This window comes from Podarcis tiliguerta (assembly GCF_965153285.1).
Source record: "Podarcis tiliguerta genome assembly, chromosome: 11".
Lineage (NCBI taxonomy): Eukaryota > Metazoa > Chordata > Lepidosauria > Squamata > Lacertidae > Podarcis > Podarcis tiliguerta.
In genome coordinates this window covers 25,047,629-25,068,608 of record NC_139544.1, presented here as the reverse complement: position 1 = coordinate 25,068,608, position 20,980 = coordinate 25,047,629, and the positions used below count along the sequence as shown (strand labels likewise).

Below are 20,980 nucleotides of genomic sequence, written 5' to 3'. Positions count from 1 at the left end.
CTCACTCCCAGAATTTCCCAATGGGAATGCTGTGTGCCCTAACCTTTGTGCTGACTGCTAACACCAGTTTAGATCACTCCCTAAAGAGACTGTGGATGAGTTCAGATGTAGTGCAAGACAGAACACATGGTTTGCGCTAAGCATACTTGCGCTGGAGCATACTACTCCATGGTTTTAGCTTCCGTGTGCACAGCAGACAAACAACAAGCTTAAGCTACTTGTCAGCTTTTGTTTCTCATTTACTCAAGGCTCAGCTTCATAAGTTCATTTCCATCTCCCCAGCACAGCAGCCTCTTGTAGCACAGTAATGACTTTAACTGTGGTTGGTCAATGGTGCTTGAATTCAGGCACAACAGCAAAGAGTAGTGTGCAGATCAGCTTGTAAAATGGTGGTTTTTCAAACCAGGTTCCAATTGCAATTCTGAATCAATATTTGTCAACCACAGTTTGTGGGTGGTCTTAGGTTCAAACAAACCATGGCTTTGTGTTATACCTGAACCAAGCCAGTGGAACAGGCTGATGACAGGAAATAGCTCGCTAAGCCTATGCAATGAGTCCGTCCAACTTATACCCCAGATCTCTTAGACTCAGTTTCAACCCTGCGTTTACTGGACTATTTTCTTACTACACTCATTTTTTCTTACTTCTGTTGTGAAGCATCACTGACAATCTTACCATCTGAAACAGGAACAGTCTCGGCACAATCTACTTTTCACACCAGATTGTTGATCGTAAGAGCAAACAAATTTTGTCAACGCAGGCCCTCCCTAAATTTCAGCGAAGGGCTTGTATTGCAAAAAATAAGGAAATGCATCACAAATACACAATAAAAGATGGTACCGATCTGCAGAAAAGAAGTACATGCTAATTTATATAGATATAAATGTAGAAATAATAACTGTAATTAAATCTATATTGCAGCATGGCAACAAAGACTATGACCAGGTGCTATGCAGTCACAGACTCTGTTAGTCTGCTGTACGAGCTCCCCTTTGATGATTCCTAATATTGGACAGGACAGCCCACCAAATAGAGGACTGTGCTCTGTAAAAAAAAAAAAAAAAAGAACAAGGTCTGCTTTACTTGAGACATGATGATTTCTCATATCTGAGTCATTACAACATTATATTGTCTGCTCTCATCCACCATCTGTTGTAAACTCTGCATATATTATGGTGGCGGCGATGGCAGAGGTGGAGGAATCTGGCCAGAGAAAAAGCAGAAATGCAAATCCATTCCAGGCCTCCCCCAGTCCAGCTGTGCTACTAGAAAAGAAGTCCATAGACAAGAGTTGCAAAATATTCAAAAATGCAAATGAGCCATTAGAGAGAAGCATAAGCATTTTGCTGCTTGTCTAAGACTACATAAACAAGGTCAGATCCTTTTAGTGTGGCATAATTAATCTCAAATAAGATCCACTGCCGCATTTTGTATGCAGAATCACTAACACTGTTTGGACCATAGAGGGGACTCTAGCTCCCATCAGCCCCAGACAGCATGGTCAGGAATGATGGGAGTTGTAGGGTGCCATATTACAATAGTCCAATCCCAAGGTTACCAATGAATGATACCCTGAAGCTATAATGGCATAGCAGCCAATGCTATGGGACTCTTAGCCACTGAGGTCACCATGGACAAAGATGGTTCAAGGAGCTGCCCTAGACTGTGCATCTAGTCCTTCAGGGAGATTGCAACCCAGTCCAGAAGAGGCATGTACACCCAGGAATTACTTGCCCACAGAACTTTCATCTAAAGATTGGGCTTATTGGCTGTCATCTAGCCCTCCACCGTGTTTAGACACCAGCTTAGGACTTGCCCCACCATACCCAATTCAGCTGTAACAGAGAACTAGAGATAGGTATCATCAGCCCACTGGTGACACCATGTTGTGAATCTTCTAATGACCACTCCCAACAGCTTCTTATATATCAGGTGTGCCAACTCTAGGGGGCGGTGGTGTTGCCAGCCCCCCTCAATATTCCTTAGCCAAGCTGAGCATGGGGAAGCATCAAAGGCAGGCTCCTGAGCGTGAGAGAAGAGGAGCCATGGACACTGAAGTTTCACGGCACTGGGCAAGGCCTCCTACCAACGATGCACCTCCTTTCACCACCACATGCACACTGGGCCACTGAGCCCCCCACAATCTTTGGCCCAAGGTGGTGCATCTGCTGTAGATGAGGGGTGGGGGAACTTTTTTCAGCCTGTGAGTCACATTCCCTTCTGGGTAGCATCCCAGGGGGCTAAATGTCAATGGTGGGCATGTCCAGAGACAAATTTCACCTGCGTCCACAGCCACACTTCCCCTTCTATCCTCCATCCAGAGCCATTATTAGAGTTCAGGGCAAAGAAACTCAAGCAGGGTGCAAGGCAGGGGTGGTGAGGGGTGTGTCTCGGGAGGGTGTGAGTCACATTGCTTCTACACTCCCCACATGGGACATGGGTCTAAACCACTGAGCCTCTTGGGCTTGCCGATCAGAAGGTCAGAGGTTTGAATCCCTGCAACGGGGTGAGCTCCCGTTGCTCAGTCCCAGCTGCTGCCAACCTAGCAGTTCGAAAGCTCATCAAAGTGCAAGTAGATAAATAGGTACCACTGTGGCGGGAAGGTAAATGATGTTTCTGTGTGCTCTGGCTTCCATCACGGTGTTCCGTTTCGCCAGAAGCGGTTTGGTCATGCTGGCCACATGACCCAGAAAGCTGTCTGTGGACAAACGTTGGCTCCCTCGGCCTGAAAGCGAGTTGAGCGCCACACCCCATAGTCGCCATTGACTGGACTTAACCATCCAGGGGTCCTTTACCTTTACCTTTACCATTACCCTCCTCACTTCTTTGTGGTATCCAAACCATTTCCTCAGTTCAGTGGCTCACAACATAGTGAGCTTCCAACCCACAGGGGCCTAGACTGGGTAGTCCACTTTGTGCTGGAAACAGGAGTGGAACTCCAATCTAGGGTCGTGCAACTCCCTAGCATGCAACCTGTAGATTGCTCTTTCCATCTGCAAAGAAAATTAATCAGTGACTAATAAGAGGAAACACAAAGCATGCCCAAGGGAGTGTCACGGCACCTTAAAAGACCAACAGATTTATTGTGACATAAGCTTTTGTGGAATTAGAGCCTAGATAGAACCATAGTGTTTAATTAGCAAACCAATCCACTCACAATGGGCCTCACAGAGGCTCTGCAAATGGAATCAGATTGCAGGCTGGTTATAAAGAATGGGACGACTTTCTGCCTGTGGAGGATAAAGCTCTCTGTTAGAATGGAGAGCAAATGCACATTGTACCTCTAGGAGGAATAGCTCAGACCTAAATCTATTTATAGTTAAGCCTTTTATATAAACCACTTAGACTTAGCAATGAATACGTGGGCTTGAAAGAAGACGGGCTTGGATGTTCCATCAGGGAGTGAGACAATGTGAAAGGCCCAGACCCAGGGAGCTGAAAACGTATTTTATATAAACTGGGCTCTGGATGCAATGCTGGAAATTAAGATAATTTTAAAGACCCCCCCCCTTTTTACCTTGCAACCGTTATTTGGTTCAATCATAGGGGGGTGGAGGCAACAACAGGTGAAATGTGTATGGGAAAATTAATACCCAAAATTATTTTTTATGGTCCAACTTTAGCTCAGTTGGTAGGGCAGGAGACCAATTTCAGGGTCATGGGTTCGAGTCTCACACAGGGCAAATGATATCTGCATTGCAGGGGGTTGGACTAGATGAGACTTCTTGATCCCTTCCAACTGTACAGATCTTTGATTCAATGATTCTGTAAGGACATATACTCACGATGGCTATTTATTACCTTCAGTATCAGTATTCATCTGAATACCAACTGATGGAGAGCACAGGAAGGAGAGCATTGTCCCGTTCCTGCCCTTCTTCTTCTTCTTCTTCTTCTTCTTTTTAATAATTTTTATTAATTTACAACAAAACAAAACAAAACATACATTGGTTTCACATTCTATTTTTTCCAAATCTTTCTTTTTGGACTTCCTTCAGCTTTTCCGTAAATCGTTCGTAGTCATTATTAATTTACGCATTTCCTTTTTTTAATATTGTCATTATTTAAATCTTTTTTCCTCTATTTCCTTTTAACAACATCTCTCACATTTTCACAGTGCTCTTTTAAAACCTTCTAGCGTTATTTGACCTTCACTTATGCTCTCCAGATATTCAACAAATTCCCCCCAGTCTTCTGTAAACTTTTGGTCTCTTAAATATCTAATCTTTCCAGTCATCTTATCCAATTCAGCATAGTCTAACAACTTTGATCTCCAGTCTTCTATTGTCGGTATTTCCTGTTGTTTCCATTTTTGTGCCAGTAACACCCTCCTGCCCTCCTTCTAAGCATGTGAAGGACAGAAGAAGGGGAGAAGGAAGGCAATAATATAAGGAAAGGCTCATGGTTGTATTTTCTCACAACTAAGCATAAACTAAGGGACGCGGGTGGTGCTGTGGGTTAAACCACAGAGCCTAGGGCTTGCTGATCATAAGGTCGGTGGTTCGAATCTCTGCAACGGGGTGCGCTCCCGTTGCTCAGACCTTGCTCCTGCCAACCTAGCAGTTTGAAAGCACATCAAAGTGCAAGTAGCTAAATAGGTACTGCTCCGGCGGGAAGGTAAACGGTGTTTCCGTGCGCTGCTCTGGTTTGCCAGAAGCGGCTTAGTCGTGCTGGCCACATGACAGGGAAGCTGTACGCTGGCTCCCTTGGCCAATAAAGTGAGATGAGCGTCACAACCCCAGAGTCGGTCACGACTGGACCTAATGGTCAGGGGTCCCTTTACCTTTACCTTTAAGCATAAACTATGGTTTAGCATTATGTCTGAAATGGGCTGGCGGCTTCCAGGCAAGAGAGATTGCTCAGAGTACAGGCTGTGCTGGATGCTTTCTGAAGCTGGTCAATTGTGACCCAGTGTTTTAGAAGGACTATGGCTAATGCTATGACAATTATCACAGTGAATATCTTGTATCTCTCAGCTGCCATTACTTGCAAAGCTGTTCCAGAAAGTGAATCTGTGCTGGCTCCATGCAGAGATAGAGTGATCTTGTACTTGTTATGATGAGTTTGGCATCTATGTTGCAAAAGCAAAATTGTTCATATTCAATCTGATTTCCAGGGTGTCAATTTAGATGATGTACTGATGCTTATCTATCTGAATTGTCTCCAACCCTATATTGTCCCCCTGGGCCAAAACGGGGCCATGCGATAATGCTTAAAGTAGAAAGATGTGGAACCTTTGGCCCACCATATGTTGTTGATCTCCAACTCTCATCATCCCTTGCAATTGGAGGGTCTCAGAGCTGGAGTCCAATGATATTTGGAAGGCCACAGGTTCCCCATCATTGGCTTAAAAAGCCTATGGATGTCTAGTTGCCCAAACCGGCCAATTCCTTTACAACTGCTACTTAGGAAGCTCTCAGCTCTTACACAACCAATTATTAGTTTAGGGGATGGGTCCAATTCCTCTCCAAGCCTTGATTCCTTTTCTTCTCCCAAGGCTGGCAACATCTACTTGGTGTGGAATGCAAGATCCCCAAAACAAAATAATTCCCCTGGCATCTGGCCAGGGGAGCCATGTATGTAGTAGCCAGTTGGACATGTGGAAGTCAATCTGGCAAGTGGCGTACGTGTATGTACATAAGGGAAGCTTGCTTGTGTATGCACAACCCACACTTGCGGGATTAGGTTTACCTGGCTTAGAAAAGAATAGACTGAGATAATAAGATAGCCCAGGCAATACACATCTTCAAATAACCAACGCCCTCTGGTGATAATCAGGCTAAGCCATCTATTAATAGTTTATAAGACTAGGTTCTGTTGACCTAGATTGCTTGAGTGACCCACTGCTGTGGTGAGGAAGTACACGGTCTTTCCCTGTCTTTCTTGCTGTCCTTTGCTACGCAGTTGCACAAGCTCTTTGCCTTGGGGCTTCCTGAAGGCACTGAGCTTGTGCACCTACTGTAATGCAGAGTGTGGTTCTTAGAGTTTTATGCATCTACCTTTGGGAGGAAATGTCTGCCAGTAAGCCGGGGAGAAATCTTATACAGTTTTGAGCAACGCGACTATTTGCTGCTGCTGCTGCTCTCTCTCTCTCTCATTGTTTTTAAAATAGATACAGTTATCCCTGGAAAACAAACCAGCCAGGCAACCAACCAACCAACCAACCAACATACATACATACAATCAAATAAACAAACTATAAATTGACATATGGTTTGAAGCTCAACATCAAAAAAAAGAAAATCATGGCCACTGGTCCCATCACCTCCTGGCAAATAGAAGGGAAAGAAATGGAGGCAGTGATAGATTTTACTTTCTTGGGCTCCATGATCACTGCAGATGGTGACAGCAGCCACGAAATTAAGAGATGCCTGCTTCTTGGGAGAAAAGTAATGACAAACCTAGACAGCATCTTAAAAAACAGAGGCATCACCTTGCCAACAAAGGTCCGCATAGTTAAAGCTATGGTTTTCCCAGTAGTGATGTATGGAAGTGGGAGCTGGACCATAAAGAAGGCTGATAGCCAAAGAATTGATGCTTTTGAATTATGGTGCTGGAGGAGACTCTTGAGAGTCCCATGGACTGCAAGAAGATCAAACCTATCCATTCTTAAGGAAATCAGCCCTGAGTGCTCACTGGAAGGACAGATCCTGAAGCTGAGACTCCAATACTTTGGCCACCTCATGAGAAGAGAAGACTCCCTGGAAAAGACCCTGATGTTGGGAAAGATGGAGGGCACAAGGAGAAGGGGATGACAGAGGACAAGATGGTTGGACAGTGTTCTCGAAGCTACCAACATGAGTTTGACCAAACTGCGGGAGGCAGTGGAAGACAGGAGTGCCTGGTGTACTCTGGTCCATGGGGTCACGAAGAGTTGGACACGACTAAATGACAAAAATAAATTGACAGACAGACAATAGCAATATATGAAACAACACAATTCTTATAACAAACATCATTTGTGCTCCCAATGATGTGAACGATTGTAAGACTTATAAAACAAGAAATTTAAAATGACTTCCATCTGCTGCTCCTTTCTCATATTGTGTGACATCAGAATAGCACAGAGAGGTGACGAGTTTTTTTTGGTTGTTGTTTTTTAAAGGGAGGGGATTTGCAAATGGGAGCATCCCTGTTTGAACAACTGCTAGCATTTACAAGGTGAGCAAAACTCGGGTCACCTTGCAGATGTGAACTCCTGCTGATGCCTTTCCTTCCAAGTGCCCCCAAAGAGAAGTGGGGAGCTGTTAGTACTGAAGTTGATAGCAGATGCTCCAACTTCCTTGCACACCAACCTTAACCAACAAAAAAGAGCCTTGGAGTCCCAGCACCCCTGCTTGGAAATGAAGCTACTGGAATGGCCTTCTCCCCAGCAGAAATAGATGCTGATAGCATCATTTTTCCTACTGAGGATGTTGGGACTTGTCCCAATCCTCTCCTTGGTGGCAAACAGTGCTTCTCTAGGGAGCTGCAGCTCCTTCCACTTTCTGTCTCTGCAACATCTGTGGGTCCTTCAGCAGCCAGAGGAAGCAGGAGCTACAGGCTAAGCCTCCTTCATTAAAAAAAGGGTCAAAACACATATGTAGATCTTAAATAAGCACTTGCAAATGCAAACAAATCTCTCTATAAGCAAAAAATTGGTTACTATTGAGCATTTTAATGATAAAAAGGCCTTATCATCCCCTCCGTTTCCATTGTTCAGACATGAGGGTCATTGCTTATGTAACCAAAATATCACACCTCACACAAGAGGGAAGGTATCAGTAGGGTTGGGTTGTAGAAAAGTAATAATAATAATAATAATAATGTTTTATTTATACCGTGCCCATCTGGCTGGGTTGCCCCAGCCATTCTGGGCAGCTTCCAACGCACATAAAATAATAATAAAACATCAAATGTTAATAGTAACAATCTGATCCAATATAAAAGGTCACAATAACTTTAAAATAAACAACTTATATCAAATAAATAAATAAATATTCAATAACCCATTTGAACCCAATAGTAAACAGTAAAATTAAATATTGGGGAAGGGGGACTTAAGGGGGTAGACTCCCTAAATTGACCAATGAGGACTATTGATGATGACTCATAAAGTGCTGAATGACTGATGGGGATATAAAAAAGCATGTTAGGAATGGGAATGCAATGGAGTATTTTAGCGGAGTAAAGTTTTATTCCAAATCTTAGTTTGTTTGGAAGGCATTCATCTCATCTGTACATATTGGGAGACTATGATTAACTGCCAAGTTTCCTTAAGCACTACAAAAATATATAAAGCAGATGTTTCGTAGGTGATGGATCATATCTCACACTCTTTGGAGGGGTTGATTTCAACCTTGTCAAACTCAGGACCTGTGTGTTGTGTTGGCATCCGTCTGTCTTGGGAGACATTGGAAGCATGTATCTTGGGGGGTGAAGTCAAACCATTGGAGAGTTACAGCGCCTGCTGTGGCTGTAGAGACTGATATGGGAGAGACATTGCAGGTGGGCAGATGAAGGTGCCTGGATGCACCATGACATTTCTTCTCTCTGCAAGCTTCCCAGCGGTCATCCCTCCTCTGGTCACTGCTGTGGATAAACAACCTGACTGCCTGTCTCCAGGCACTGCAATCCTCTGCAGAGGTTTCCCATATGGTGGGTTCTCAACCTTTTTATTAACTTCTTGCCATATATTTGCCTGGTGGTACTACTGTTATCACAGCTGCCAACTCCCTGGGCCCCTGAGCACCCACAAAATTCCCCACGAAGGGGGTGGGCGCCCACAAATTTTGGTGCCAGGGCCATGCAGGCTGCATGGCACCCATGGCCCTGGGTGCCCACAGTCGCGGGGCCAAGCTGACACTCCTGGCTGTTATTGTGACCCACCTTAGGTCAGGTGGTAATCCAGAAGTGGGTCGTGACCCACCTGTTGAGGACCACTTTTCTAGACTAAGTGAAGAAGTCAGCCCCTAACGTTTAACATACTATTTAGATTAAGTGACACACAACCGCCCTGTTAACAACTTAGCGTTGTATGCAAAAAGAGGGGGGGGGGTCATGTTGTCAAACATATATGCACACCCATTCACACACAGAAGAGGTCATATTTTGGGTCTATCTTAAGAATCCAGCTTCATTTAGGAACATAGGAAGCTGCCATATACTGAGTGAAAGTACTGGTCCATCTGCAAATGGCTGTCCAAGGTTTCAGACAAGAATCTTTTCCAGCTCAACCTGAAGATGCTGGACCATTGACAAAGCAGATGTTCTACCACTGCACATCAGCTCTTTCCAGTTACACTGACCCTTTATTTCATGATAGTAGATGGTTTAGGGAGCTAAAATGCGCTCAGGTCTGCTAAGATCTCATTTGAGGACCCACACATTGACTTTTCCCAGTACTTTCAAAAAGATCTCTGATCAAAGTTCTCCACCTGCTGGATATGGTTTGAAATTAACACTGGCTCTTTGAGGGACTCAGTACAAGATGGGTTCTCAGCACGAAATGTGAACTAATTTCTAACATTGTTGAGTTTATTATTTATACGAATAAAGAAAATAAACAGAAAACAACTGAATGTAAATGTCTATGCTACATTACCTGTACAGTTACTGCTTATTTTAGTGGGGAAGTTATGTAATAAGATGTGTCTCCTAGCGACAGTCTTCAAAACGTAAGTTGCTTTAAGCCAAGATTAATTAAATCAAGTTTGGAAAGCAATCACTAATTATACAATCACCCAGTAGATTAAAAATAAAATAAGGGTGTACTCTAAATTTATTCCTCAGATTGCAAGAGGGAAGAGGAACAGGCCTCAGACTTGGATCATTCCCTTCCATTTTCATCTGGTATCTATTTGAAGATAGGATTCATTTCGACCCTCTGAGATTAGAGCCTTTTAATCAGGGGTAGGGAACTTGCTATCCTCAAGGTTTCTTCAAATGGTCCTTGGCCTATTTCATGTGTGGGGTGGGAGCTGAGAGGGAGAGAAGGCAGTGAGGAGAGGGAAAAGGGGGTGGGCAGGGACAAGACAGAGGGATGGATGCAAGGAGGGGGAAGCCCTCTGTAACTGATCTGTCCCAACCTCTGACAAGGGCAATTTGTTCCAGATGTACTTTTTGCACAAAGGATGGTGAACAAAACACACATTAGGTATGACAAAATATCCCCAACTGCCTCGGCAGCTAGTCTCCAGAGGCCATTTGTGTATGGCTTGGACCAGATTGCTCCAGAGTCTGGTGAACTGGAACAAACTAAAAACATAGACTAACATTACAATCTCCTGGAAGTCCAATGCATGGTGTGTGTGTGTGTGTGTGTGTGTGTGTGCAAGAGAGAGAAAGAGAGCGCTCTCAAAAACAGAGTAGGGTATGGCCATAGCTGTCAACTTTCAGATTTGAAAACAAGGGATCAGCAGCCTCACCTGTCCCAGGGACAGTCTACGGGATATCTAAAAATCCAGGATAGCAGCGGGAAGCAGCGGGAAACGACGCTGAAATAAGGGAATTTCCCACAAAAAAAGGGAATGTTGACAGCTATGGGTAGGGCCTGCCCACTACAGTCGTACCTCGGCTCCAGAACGCCTTGGGAGTCAAACGTTCCAAGTTGAAACCAGAAGTGAACAATTGAAAACCAGAAGTGAGTGTTCTGGTTTTTGAATGTTTTTTTGGAAGCCAAACATCTGACGCGACTTCCGCTATTGTTTCCGGCATGCCTGCACAATTGGAAACCAATAGGAAGCTGTGCCTTGGTTTCTGAACTTTTTGGAAGTCGAACGGACTTCCCAAACAGATTCCGTTTGATTTTCAAGGTACAACTGTACTTAATTTGGACAGACCCACTACCAGCGTGCTCCCTCAATGGACAAATGAAATAATTATACACATGCCTTACCTTTTTGTGTTTGTAATAGTAGAGGCAGCCATCGTGCTTTAGCACAAACCATCTCTTCCTCCAGCCCTTCAGGATTCCTGACTGGGTTCGTTTGTGCAGATATCCTCGACATGTTGGGCGAGGGGTGTTGGGACAACGACTGATATCAGAGCCAACCAACAATGTCAAGATATCTGGACCTGAAATATTTGATTTTATTGTGGTCTATTACAAGGTAAATTAAAACCAAGTCTATGAAGCAGGGAGGTGGGAAAAACTCTTATATATTATTATTACTTACTAAATTTGTATACAGCCTTTCATCCAATACAAAATACAAATCGAGAACACAAAATACATAATAAAATGAAAACTAACCAATAACCCCCTGTTTCACAAGGGTGTTTGGATGTTAATCAGCCTAAGGCCTGATTGATGCGAGGGGGCATCCTGACTGATAATATATTTTTTTTTAAAAAAACACTCCTTAGTAAATAGAGATAGATGTGGTAAATGACTGCCATTCTCTTCAACGCAAGTGTGTGAATTGCATACCTATAATTAATGAATTTGGTATGTGTGTCAAGGTAAATTTGTCAGTCACTTGTGAAATCATTTTTCATTATTAAACCTTTATTGATCTCTGTCAAATTCATAGCATGGTGGAATTCAGTATGTGGTGGAATTAACTGACATGCACTAAAGGGTACAGTTTGGTTTTAATATATCCCAGGGAAATAATTCAAAATTAATTTAAGTGGCATTTTGTTTCCCCTGTATAAGACACTCTCCTCATCAAGTAACGTATTAGTTGCACCTGTATGTTGGTTCTCTTATACACAGACAGGTCTAACGTGTTCATTGAGCCAGCTATGAATTTTCCTTCTGAAGAAACACCAGACATAAATAGTAGATTGATGTCTTGAAGGCCACTGTCAGGACCCATCTGTCTTTGAGGCATGGGACCCAAAAGCAATATTGCTAAATGTGCTCTTTCCACCTGACATTTTGGCCTAGACTTAAGTGATACTATGAGCAGATAACAATATTAGTAGCTGGCACAAAGAGAAAATGAGGGTCTTTTATCCAACCAAGGCTTTCCTCTCGGATCACTGTCACCTTATTGCTCCATCAGTCTCCGCATGTCCAAAGTAACTTGCCCTTACTGTCAAAGTCAGCTTTTCCAATGCAGCTGAGTGATAAAATTCATAGGTAGGCTCTCTCTTGAAAGATTTTTTTCCCCTTTTTTTAAATTGAATCTGTGGCACTTTCAAGCACACTTACATCAGAAATGTCAATCTGTTTTCTCTGGCCTCTCTTTAATTTGCTCCTGCTTTTCCCCTTGCAATTATTGCAAGAGCTCATGAAGGAAAATAATCCCTAGGCCAGAGTTTATTTTGCACCTACAGTTAGGAGAACAGCCTGACCAAAGCTCCTTCATGTGTGTTTCTTTCAGAGCAGTTATTTTCTCAACAGAAACATTTTCATCTTGGATAACCCAATAGCCCTTTTCGGGCCTTCTGAACTTGTGTAAAGCCTACTACATGTGAGTAGGAATAAAAATGTCTAGCTCTGCCTTCATCACCAACCCTGTCACTCTCCAGCTCATGGAGATAAAAGTCTGATTGTAGCTCCTGAAGAGTGCTGGCTCTTTGGTAGTGAGTTTGGCAAACAGAAGGATGTTAGGTTCCTAGAAAGTGGTTTTTAAAAATCTATATAGTCAAATGTGACTAGACAAAATTGGGCAAGGCAAGGACTGAATAGTTTCTGAACCAAGGAACTGATTAATAGTTGCACAAATTACTCCCATACACCTTCAATTAGTGACAGGCAGACCTGTCAATTTTGTGGTTCTCATTTTTCCAGTCTTTAGTTTTTTCCCCATTTCCACATCAGTTTTTGATATTTTTTTTAGGCCTCGTGAAAATTTATCAGCATTTTAGTGCAAATTTCTCCTAATATGCATATGTTTGTATGCGATTTTGCCTAATATATGCATTTCAGCAAAACAATTTCCCCTATTCTAGTGCATAAGTTATTTTCACTGTTTCCATGAACCCCGTGCCTTAGTAATATATGCCTGTTTGAACACATTGCTTGGCTGAAAAACTGTGCTGCAAAATTTCGAGGAGATGGCTATGTTTTGGTTCATGTATTGTTTTGGAAAGTGTGATTTTGGAAGTTTTTCTTTTAAATGCAAACTGAATTTAATTTCTCCCCTGTCCATACTTGCAACAGACTTTTGAGCAGGAGCAAGTGTGTGTGTAAAAATCCTTGGACATTCATAGGAGAACACAAAAATTATTTGAGATTCAAGAGTTGGGGGAAGTATTGCTACATTATGTACAATCTATTTAAAAAATGTTGCCCAAGGGCTGGTATCTATTTTATTTCCTTTTTAACGTTTGAAATGAAGCTATAGTTGAGCAGCAGAATGCCCAATAATGTTGCTGCCACACACTCTTTCTCCCCTGGAAATGTTGCCACATTATGATATTGTGTCATTAACAGGTAAAAGGTAAAGGGACCCCTGACCATTAGGTCCAGTCGTGGCCGACTCTGGGGTTGCGGTGCTCATCTCGCTTTATTGGCCGAAGGAGTCGGCAAACAGCTTCCAGTTCATGTGGCCAGCATGACTAAGCTGCTTCTGGCGAACCAGAGCAGCGCACGGAAACACTGTTTACCTTCCCGCCGGAGTGGTACCTATTTATCTACTTGCACTTTGATGTGCTTTCGAACTGCTAGGTTGGCAGGAGCAGGGACTGAGCAATGGGAGCTCACCCCATCGTGGGGATTCGAACCGTCGACCTTCTGATCGGCAAGTCCTAGGCTCTGTGGTTTAACCCACAGCGCCACCTGCGTCCTGTCATTAACACGACACTGTAGCAAAAAAAATAATAGCCTGCCTCCTATTTATTATCACTATCGAAGTTTACGGTTTTTGCTTTGTAAAAACTGTCAAATCTTGGTTCAAAAAACCTGACCAAAAAAACCTCAGCAAAGCAGTTAACTGCATTGGCATCATTACCTTTTCTTGCCAAATTTGCAGCCTCTGAGTGTGGCATGCTGCTAACGTCCGTTCCATTGACAGCCATCACAATATCTCCAATCTGGAGGCCTGCTTCTTCTGCTGAGCTGTCTGCAACAGAAGGGGAAAAGGACCCTTATTGGGGACATTTTGATAATATGCCAAGAGGAATTCACCTTTCATGCATAAAGGGGTCAGGGGATCAGGTTTCCTTCCAGCCATTTTTTTTTTTTTTTTGTGGGGGGCAACTTGACAAACATAGAAAAGTTTAGCTTTCACATGCTGGCTGGGGCTGATAGAAGTCGTAGTCCAAAACATCAGGAAGGCACAATGTTGAGGAAATCTGGAATATGCTCAAGTTATTCTTGGTTATCGTAGGCACGGTTATTGAGGCACGGGGCATGGAGGGAGCCTGTAGTGGCTCCCCTCACAAAGAGCTCTCAGGATGCACCCGGGAACGGAACTGTGGCCAGGCACGAGGAAGCTGCAGCTTTCTCATGCTCTGTGGCCTTCCTCTACAGTTGCCACAGCCAGGCTCCGATGGCAGAGCCTGTTGTAGGGATGCCTGGTCATGCCTCCTCAAAAAAACATGCGCGGGGCCACAGCCTCCCCCAACATGGAGAGAGAGTGTTGTTCTACCTGACAAACTGAAAATATTGGACTGATTGCCATAGCACTATGCTGAATTCCTCCCTTAAAAGTGAAAACAAAGAGATCATACTATGTCACAAACCGAAATAGATCCCATGTTGGTATAGAGACCAGAAGTACAGGCAAGAATTCCCACCCACCCACTGTTCCATTCAAAGGAAAGGCATTTTAAGATCAAAACACAGCAGAGCAGAGTCTGCGTCAAAGGCCTGAATTTTTCTTGCTCTTGAGCCGTGCCTTCCTCATTATTGCAAAGAAGGACGGAAGCCATAAATTCACTGAGAAGGAAAAACAATTGCTGGTAGGATAGAAAAGCACGCTTGATCCGAAAGTGCTAAGGTATCCTCCTTTGGGTTATTGTTCGGCAGCTGAAAACTGCATGGACTACTTTTTTAGGAAGACTTATATAAAGTCAGGCTAGGAATAGACAAGAACTTACATAAGCAGAAAATATGTTCAACGTAGGTGCATTTGAATCCTACGAGGATGTGTACCAGAACCATCATTTTACCTTCCGTTTTCAGTATGTAATTAAACTGTCATAATGTACCAGGTAAGCATGTTTCCCACCCCCCAGAAAAAAACACACAAATGTCCTCTTTGATTAACTTAAGTAAAATTTTAACATTACTAGTACATTGTGATTTAATAAGTGTGTCTTACAACATAAACCCCAGAGTCTTAGAGCAATGGGGAAGGAAATCAGAAGGATAACAGGGAATGAGAGATACAAGACCACTGTGAATTTCTGTTCTTTCCATAAAAAAGCAAAATGATAAATTATACATTATGACCATTCTGCTATTCAACAGACTGATAACTCTAGAGATGTGATGTGGGATTTCTGAAGCTATTCCAGTATGCTCAACAATTTAAGGACTTCAGATGCAATTTTTTGTGATCTCTATTTGCTTCATTTTGAAGAGAAGAAGCCATTTTGTAAGAATTTGTTCCAGAATTATTGGCTCTTGCCATTTGGAAATGAAAGCAAATAGCCAAAATGGTTTTCATGGTAACTACTTTAGGCTTCTCTGTGTTCTACTCTTGAATCGTGTATGGCTTCTGAAAATCCACCTCAGTCACTGACATTCCCAAGACCCAAACATAATGTTTCAGAAAGCATTTAGCTTAAGGAAGAAATGGAAGTCTGGTCCCAGTATAGCATGAAAATTATGATAAATGTCATAATCAGGCAGGGGTGCCAACTTGAAGCCCAGGTAAGGCCTGCCCCGCATAACTGATTACATGACGCAGTGTGTGCACACCATTTGAATGTCAATGCCCATCAACTGTGAGAGGGGCGGGCACCTCAAATATTTTACTGGGGGAGCTGAAGACTGGAGTTGGCTCCTATGTAATCAGGGGTTGGCCCTAACATAGCATCTTCTCCATCCTGGCTGCATGGTCCCTCAAAATTATAACAGCATTCAGATGTAATGCTAAAGCATGCTCCTCAAACACTAGCTTCTTCCCTCAGGTGGGGGTGGCAACTGAATACTTCCATTCCTGATCTAGTAGCAAACCAACTTGCCACTTCATCTGAATCTAGTAAGTGATGGTTTCTTCAAACCATAGTTTCTCTGTATGCTAGGATTGCAAACAGCGGCTTGCAGATTTCACCGGTGAGCAAAACTATGGTACAGACAAGCCATAGTAACACTAGGCTTGCATGAAATGGCAAAGTCAGTCACATGAGGGGAAGGAGAGGAACATACCTGTGAAGTAGTAGGCTCATGCTTATAATCCTAAATAATTCCTATAGGCAGTGCTTTTTTTCTAAAAAAAACCCTTTAGGGGTTCTCTCATTTTCCTACTCATATTGAAATACTGCCCCTCAATGAGGCCAAACTTAGATTCACAAAATGTTTAGGGGTATGCATACCCCTGCGTCCTCCCAGAAGAAAAGCACTGCCTATATAGGAATCCTATTTAGCTATTACAGGAGCAAGTCAGATGCAGGGAGCTGATCTTGTTAAAAATTCAGAAAGAGAAGAAAAAGCCTGTATGATTTTTTAACTGGCAAATAGTTTCTTGCTTTATACGGATCACTGACCTTTTTTGTCATCATCATCACCTCTCCTTAGCAGAGATATATGGTTGGGAGGGGAAATTGCCCCAGGCTATGCCTGACCCTTTTAGTTTCATTAAATGAAAAGTCAGTCAGGGAAGATCATTTATCAATAAGTAAATGGCACATAAATGGGCATCTGTTCCTCCTCTTATCATTTTCAGTATAACAGCCAACGTCATCTGCAAAAGCAACCCCTAATCCATTTGCAGGAGGACTATAAAATTAAGCAGGGGTATAATGCAGAATGATACTTTTATGTCGCTATCTATATTGCAGAGAAAATCAACTTCATGGCAACAATAATAAAAAGAACACAGGAGACTTGTTCAGCTGCCAGCTAGCGGTTTGCCCCGAGGCTCTTTGTCATCATAAATTCAGTGGTGCTCTCAGCTTCTTTTTAAGCACTCTGCCATGCAAGTCACTTAGGATCTGCTCATAAGGAAAATGAGCTTTGTGGGTATCACTTACTGGTGTCCACTTCAGTTACAAGGATGGGCTTCGAGAATTGGATCCGGAATCCCCAGGGGTAATCGCCTGTTCCTTTAGCAATTCTTACAGTTCGTTCACGAACTAAGATAAGACAAAAAGAGAGAGAAATAAAACACCTGATGTCATGTATTTCTAATATAGCTGGAAAAATCTCCCTCCCTCAGAGGCAGATGCTTTTTTGTTATTTTGAATTGCTACAGGTGAGACTCTCTTTTTAAACTGGCAATTTGTATATATAAAAGGTATACACAATGTACATTAATAGATCTGAGGCACATACAAATAAAACCATAGGTGTTACCTGCTACGGGTCTGGGCCTTTTGCTAAGACACCTGGGGCTGTTATCTGGACTGGCGTCATCCCCTCTGAACACCCAAGACATTGAGTGGAAGATCTCAGTGTAGAAACCTCTCTCTTCACTTTCACCACGCAGACCTAGATCCACTGAACGGCCATCCTCCGAGTTTACTGGAAAGTGACAATAAGAGAATGGATTTGTTTCCCTATCCCAGAATCTTTTTTATTATTATTCTTTTACGGCAAAGATTTAGGGAGGAATTCAGTGTAGTGCTATGGCAATTGTTCCATCAGTGGAAGAGTTTCAGCATGCCAGGGGGAATGATCTGGCCTGAGTGAGGCACATTTCAAAGGGCCCACATGTAAATGGTCTGTAGAGGACCATGAAACTCACTGGGTGATCCTAAACACTGTTTGCTGAAACTACCTTATAAAATAGGAGGGGAGAGGAGAGGACAGTCTTGGAGCTCTCTGGAAGAAGGGCACAATATAAATGGAATAAAAGTGGTGAACATAAGTGTTACATTTTTAAAGGGGTGATCCAGGGAGGCTGTTAACTGTTTCAAGCTTTCTAGATTTGGTTTCCAAATATATAAAGTTAGAAAAGGTCAGGCTTCATGGTCATTGTAATGGATTACACTTATGGAGGGTAAAATAATCTGATTTTCAACACACACACACACACACACACACACACACAGTTTGGAGGTAGTGCATATTCATGAGTCCAGAGGGTGTAAAGTGCATGCATGAGTCACATTCCCACCATGTACAAATGATGCAAGATAAACTACTTGCCCAATGCCATTCAGTTACTAAGTCAATGGCTGAGCAAAGATTTGGACCAAAGTTTCCTGAGCTCAAGTCCACCACTGGTGGCATTTATGCTCAGAACACTAAAAACACTTCTTTTCTGTGTGTACATGTATGGAGATGTAGTAGCTAGCTGTTCCAGGTTTGAGCGCAGTCCTTGGGCAAGATGGCTTCTTCACTCCCTTTCCCCATGAGTGTCTACTCCTTGGCTACTGTCCTCAATGCTCCCATTTGTTTGCCCTGCCTCTCTCTTGGCCCAAGTCTACATGACTGCCCAGAACGGGAGTGCAAGGCAATTGGAAGCTGCTGCACCATATCCATAGTGCTTTCAAGGGTCAGAGGGGAAAGATGAACAGGCAGCAATAGCAACAAAGAACCTGCAGGATCCAGGCCTTGGTGGTGGGCCCCACAGGGATGTGTGGGTGCCTGATGGTGCCGAACCATTTAATACTACTAACCAAGAACAGAAAGCAGGAGAGAGACACTTTCATTCTGATGCAAGCCTATGCAACTTGGACCCCCCCCCCCAATTCCAGACACACATTGCCAGACATGTGCCCAAAAAACTCTACTGCACCTGTTTTTACAGCTAAACAAGGAGGACCATCAAACCTTGGTGGGCTGCCATGCATAGTTGATATGATGCCTTCAACTTGGGAGGTCACAAGTTGCACATCTAGCCAATTTAGTTTTTACATTCATGCTAGAAAATGTGGGGAGGGGAGAAGTATTTGGTGTCACACAATCTATTTTTCCTTTTTGTTACCCTAGGAATCTAGGACACACTAATTTCTATGTCTGCATAAAATCAGAAAAGTGGCTCAAAGACAGACTTTTCCCCATCCCACTGAAGCTCCATTGATTTAATGCCCCGCTCCCCAGTTCAAGTTGTCTGACCTCCTCAAACAAGCACTCTGATGCATTCTTCTTGCTTAGGAAAACAGATGAGGCTTCTGGAGATTCAGTATTATGAGCCAGTATTCAGAGATGCTCGTTAATGTCAAGAATAGAAACTGGCAAGCAGCGGGTGTGTGTGGGAAGGAAAAAGTGAATCTATAATAAGTAATATCACTCAAGCAACGCTGGAGAGGTTTGAGCATTCATGTTAATCTTGACTCTTCAGTTCAGGTAAAAATCAATCTATCAGAATCTCAAACTTTATTCCTTTCACATTTAGCCACCTTCCATTTTAGCCTGCTAAGTTTAGAACCAAAAGCGCCTCTTTTTGTGTGTGTGTCACAAAAGCATCTTAAAAATATTCTCTTCTTCCGCTTCTGAACACAGGACTATCTTTATCATTGACCAACACATTTTGACAAGTTCTGATGACCTCCCTTATTCAGCTTAGTATTACAGAGGCAGAGTTATAGAAAGCAAACATTTCTCTGTGGCTCAGTTTTTACATGCCAGGTTTTTCTTCCCATTAGCTCCCTCCTGACAGGTAACATAACCTTAGCGTACTTTGATCATGGAACAGAAAATCACAAATATAGACTTCCACACAAAAGCCCACACGAACTTACCTTTGTGTTCCTGTTTTGACCACTGAAGGTCCATGTGCCACAAATCTACTATCTTTGTCAAAATCCACAGGCTTTAAAGCTTAGTGATTATTGTTTAGGGTTGCACTGTGTAAAGACGGAGAGGGAGTTTCCCAGGAGCAGATTTGATCATATGGATGAGTGATTCACAGTTAATTCAGTCACTCAGACAGCGCTCATCAACATGGTGTTACATAAGGCATCACAACATTCATGATGTAGCACTTCCAACTAGCAAGTCATTAGGCATGTCACATTTCTAGGTACAGGGCAGTATTTGATTTTCTAAATACATGATTCAAAGAATCATGCAGTGTGACAAGCCCAGTGCTTGTTCGTGGCATCTGCTACTGAGTGCTTTTCAATCCACACTGTACAGTAACCTTAGAATTTAAAGTCACTCCATTATACATGATACCAACTAAACCTATCTTACAAAACAATAAAGCATGGATATGATTTAGACTCAGATGGGTCTGTTTGGAGCATAATGCGGCTTATGACCTACAGTACGAAGTTCTGAGTCATCATGCAGATTAAAGTTGTGCCAAACCTCATTCTGTCTGTATTTATGGACCCAACATCATTTCACTGAATGAAATCCAACTACCTCAAACTCAGAGTATATTGATTGATTTCAGTGGGTCTACTCTAAATACATCCTGATGGGGTCACGAAGAGTCGGACACTACTAAACAACAACATTATTTATACCCCACCCATCTGGGCGGCTTCCAACAAAATATTAAAATACAGTAATGCATCAAACATTAAAAGATTCCCTAAACAGGGCTGCCTTCAGATGTCTTCTAAAAGTCTGGTAGTTATTGTTCTCTTTGACATCTGGTGGGAGGGCATTCCACAAGGTAGGTGCCACTACCAAGAAGGCCCTCTGCCTGGTTCCCTGTAACTTGGCTTCTCGCAGTGAGGGAACCGCCAGAAGGCCCTCGGTGCTGGACCTCGGTAGCTTGTTCAGTTGGAGAGATTCAGTTCAATTCAACAGATAGGATGCTATTCACAGAGTCTCACGGGAAAACATTTTTCTTTATAACAAAATGCAGCAGAAAGTGTCCGGGTTTGTACGCAGCCACAAGGCCAACCCATCAAACTCTTTCCTCCTTCTTAAACAGGCTACCTTGTTTAGACCTTGATGTATCCCAAGAAGGGTACTGGGGCAACTCTATGAAGAGCCTATAGAGCGATAGTTCCAGATGAGTTCAAGTGAGTCAACCAT

The 20,980-nt window shown here is 43.0% G+C and overlaps 1 protein-coding gene across 1 annotated transcript in view; it reads right to left on the bottom strand.

The window, feature by feature from the left end:
* The window catches only part of LOC310659830 (uncharacterized protein), a 41,050-nt gene that overhangs the window by 8,766 nt on the left and 11,304 nt on the right, over window positions 1-20,980 (bottom strand). The window contains exons 4-7 of the mRNA XM_083403673.1: window positions 17,396-17,563; window positions 17,074-17,175; window positions 13,884-13,994; window positions 10,877-11,055 (exon numbers count right to left, since the gene is read on the bottom strand). Coding sequence (XP_083259799.1) covers window positions 10,877-11,055; window positions 13,884-13,994; window positions 17,074-17,175; window positions 17,396-17,563 — 560 coding nt within the window. The remainder of the gene's footprint in view (window positions 1-10,876; window positions 11,056-13,883; window positions 13,995-17,073; window positions 17,176-17,395; window positions 17,564-20,980) is intronic.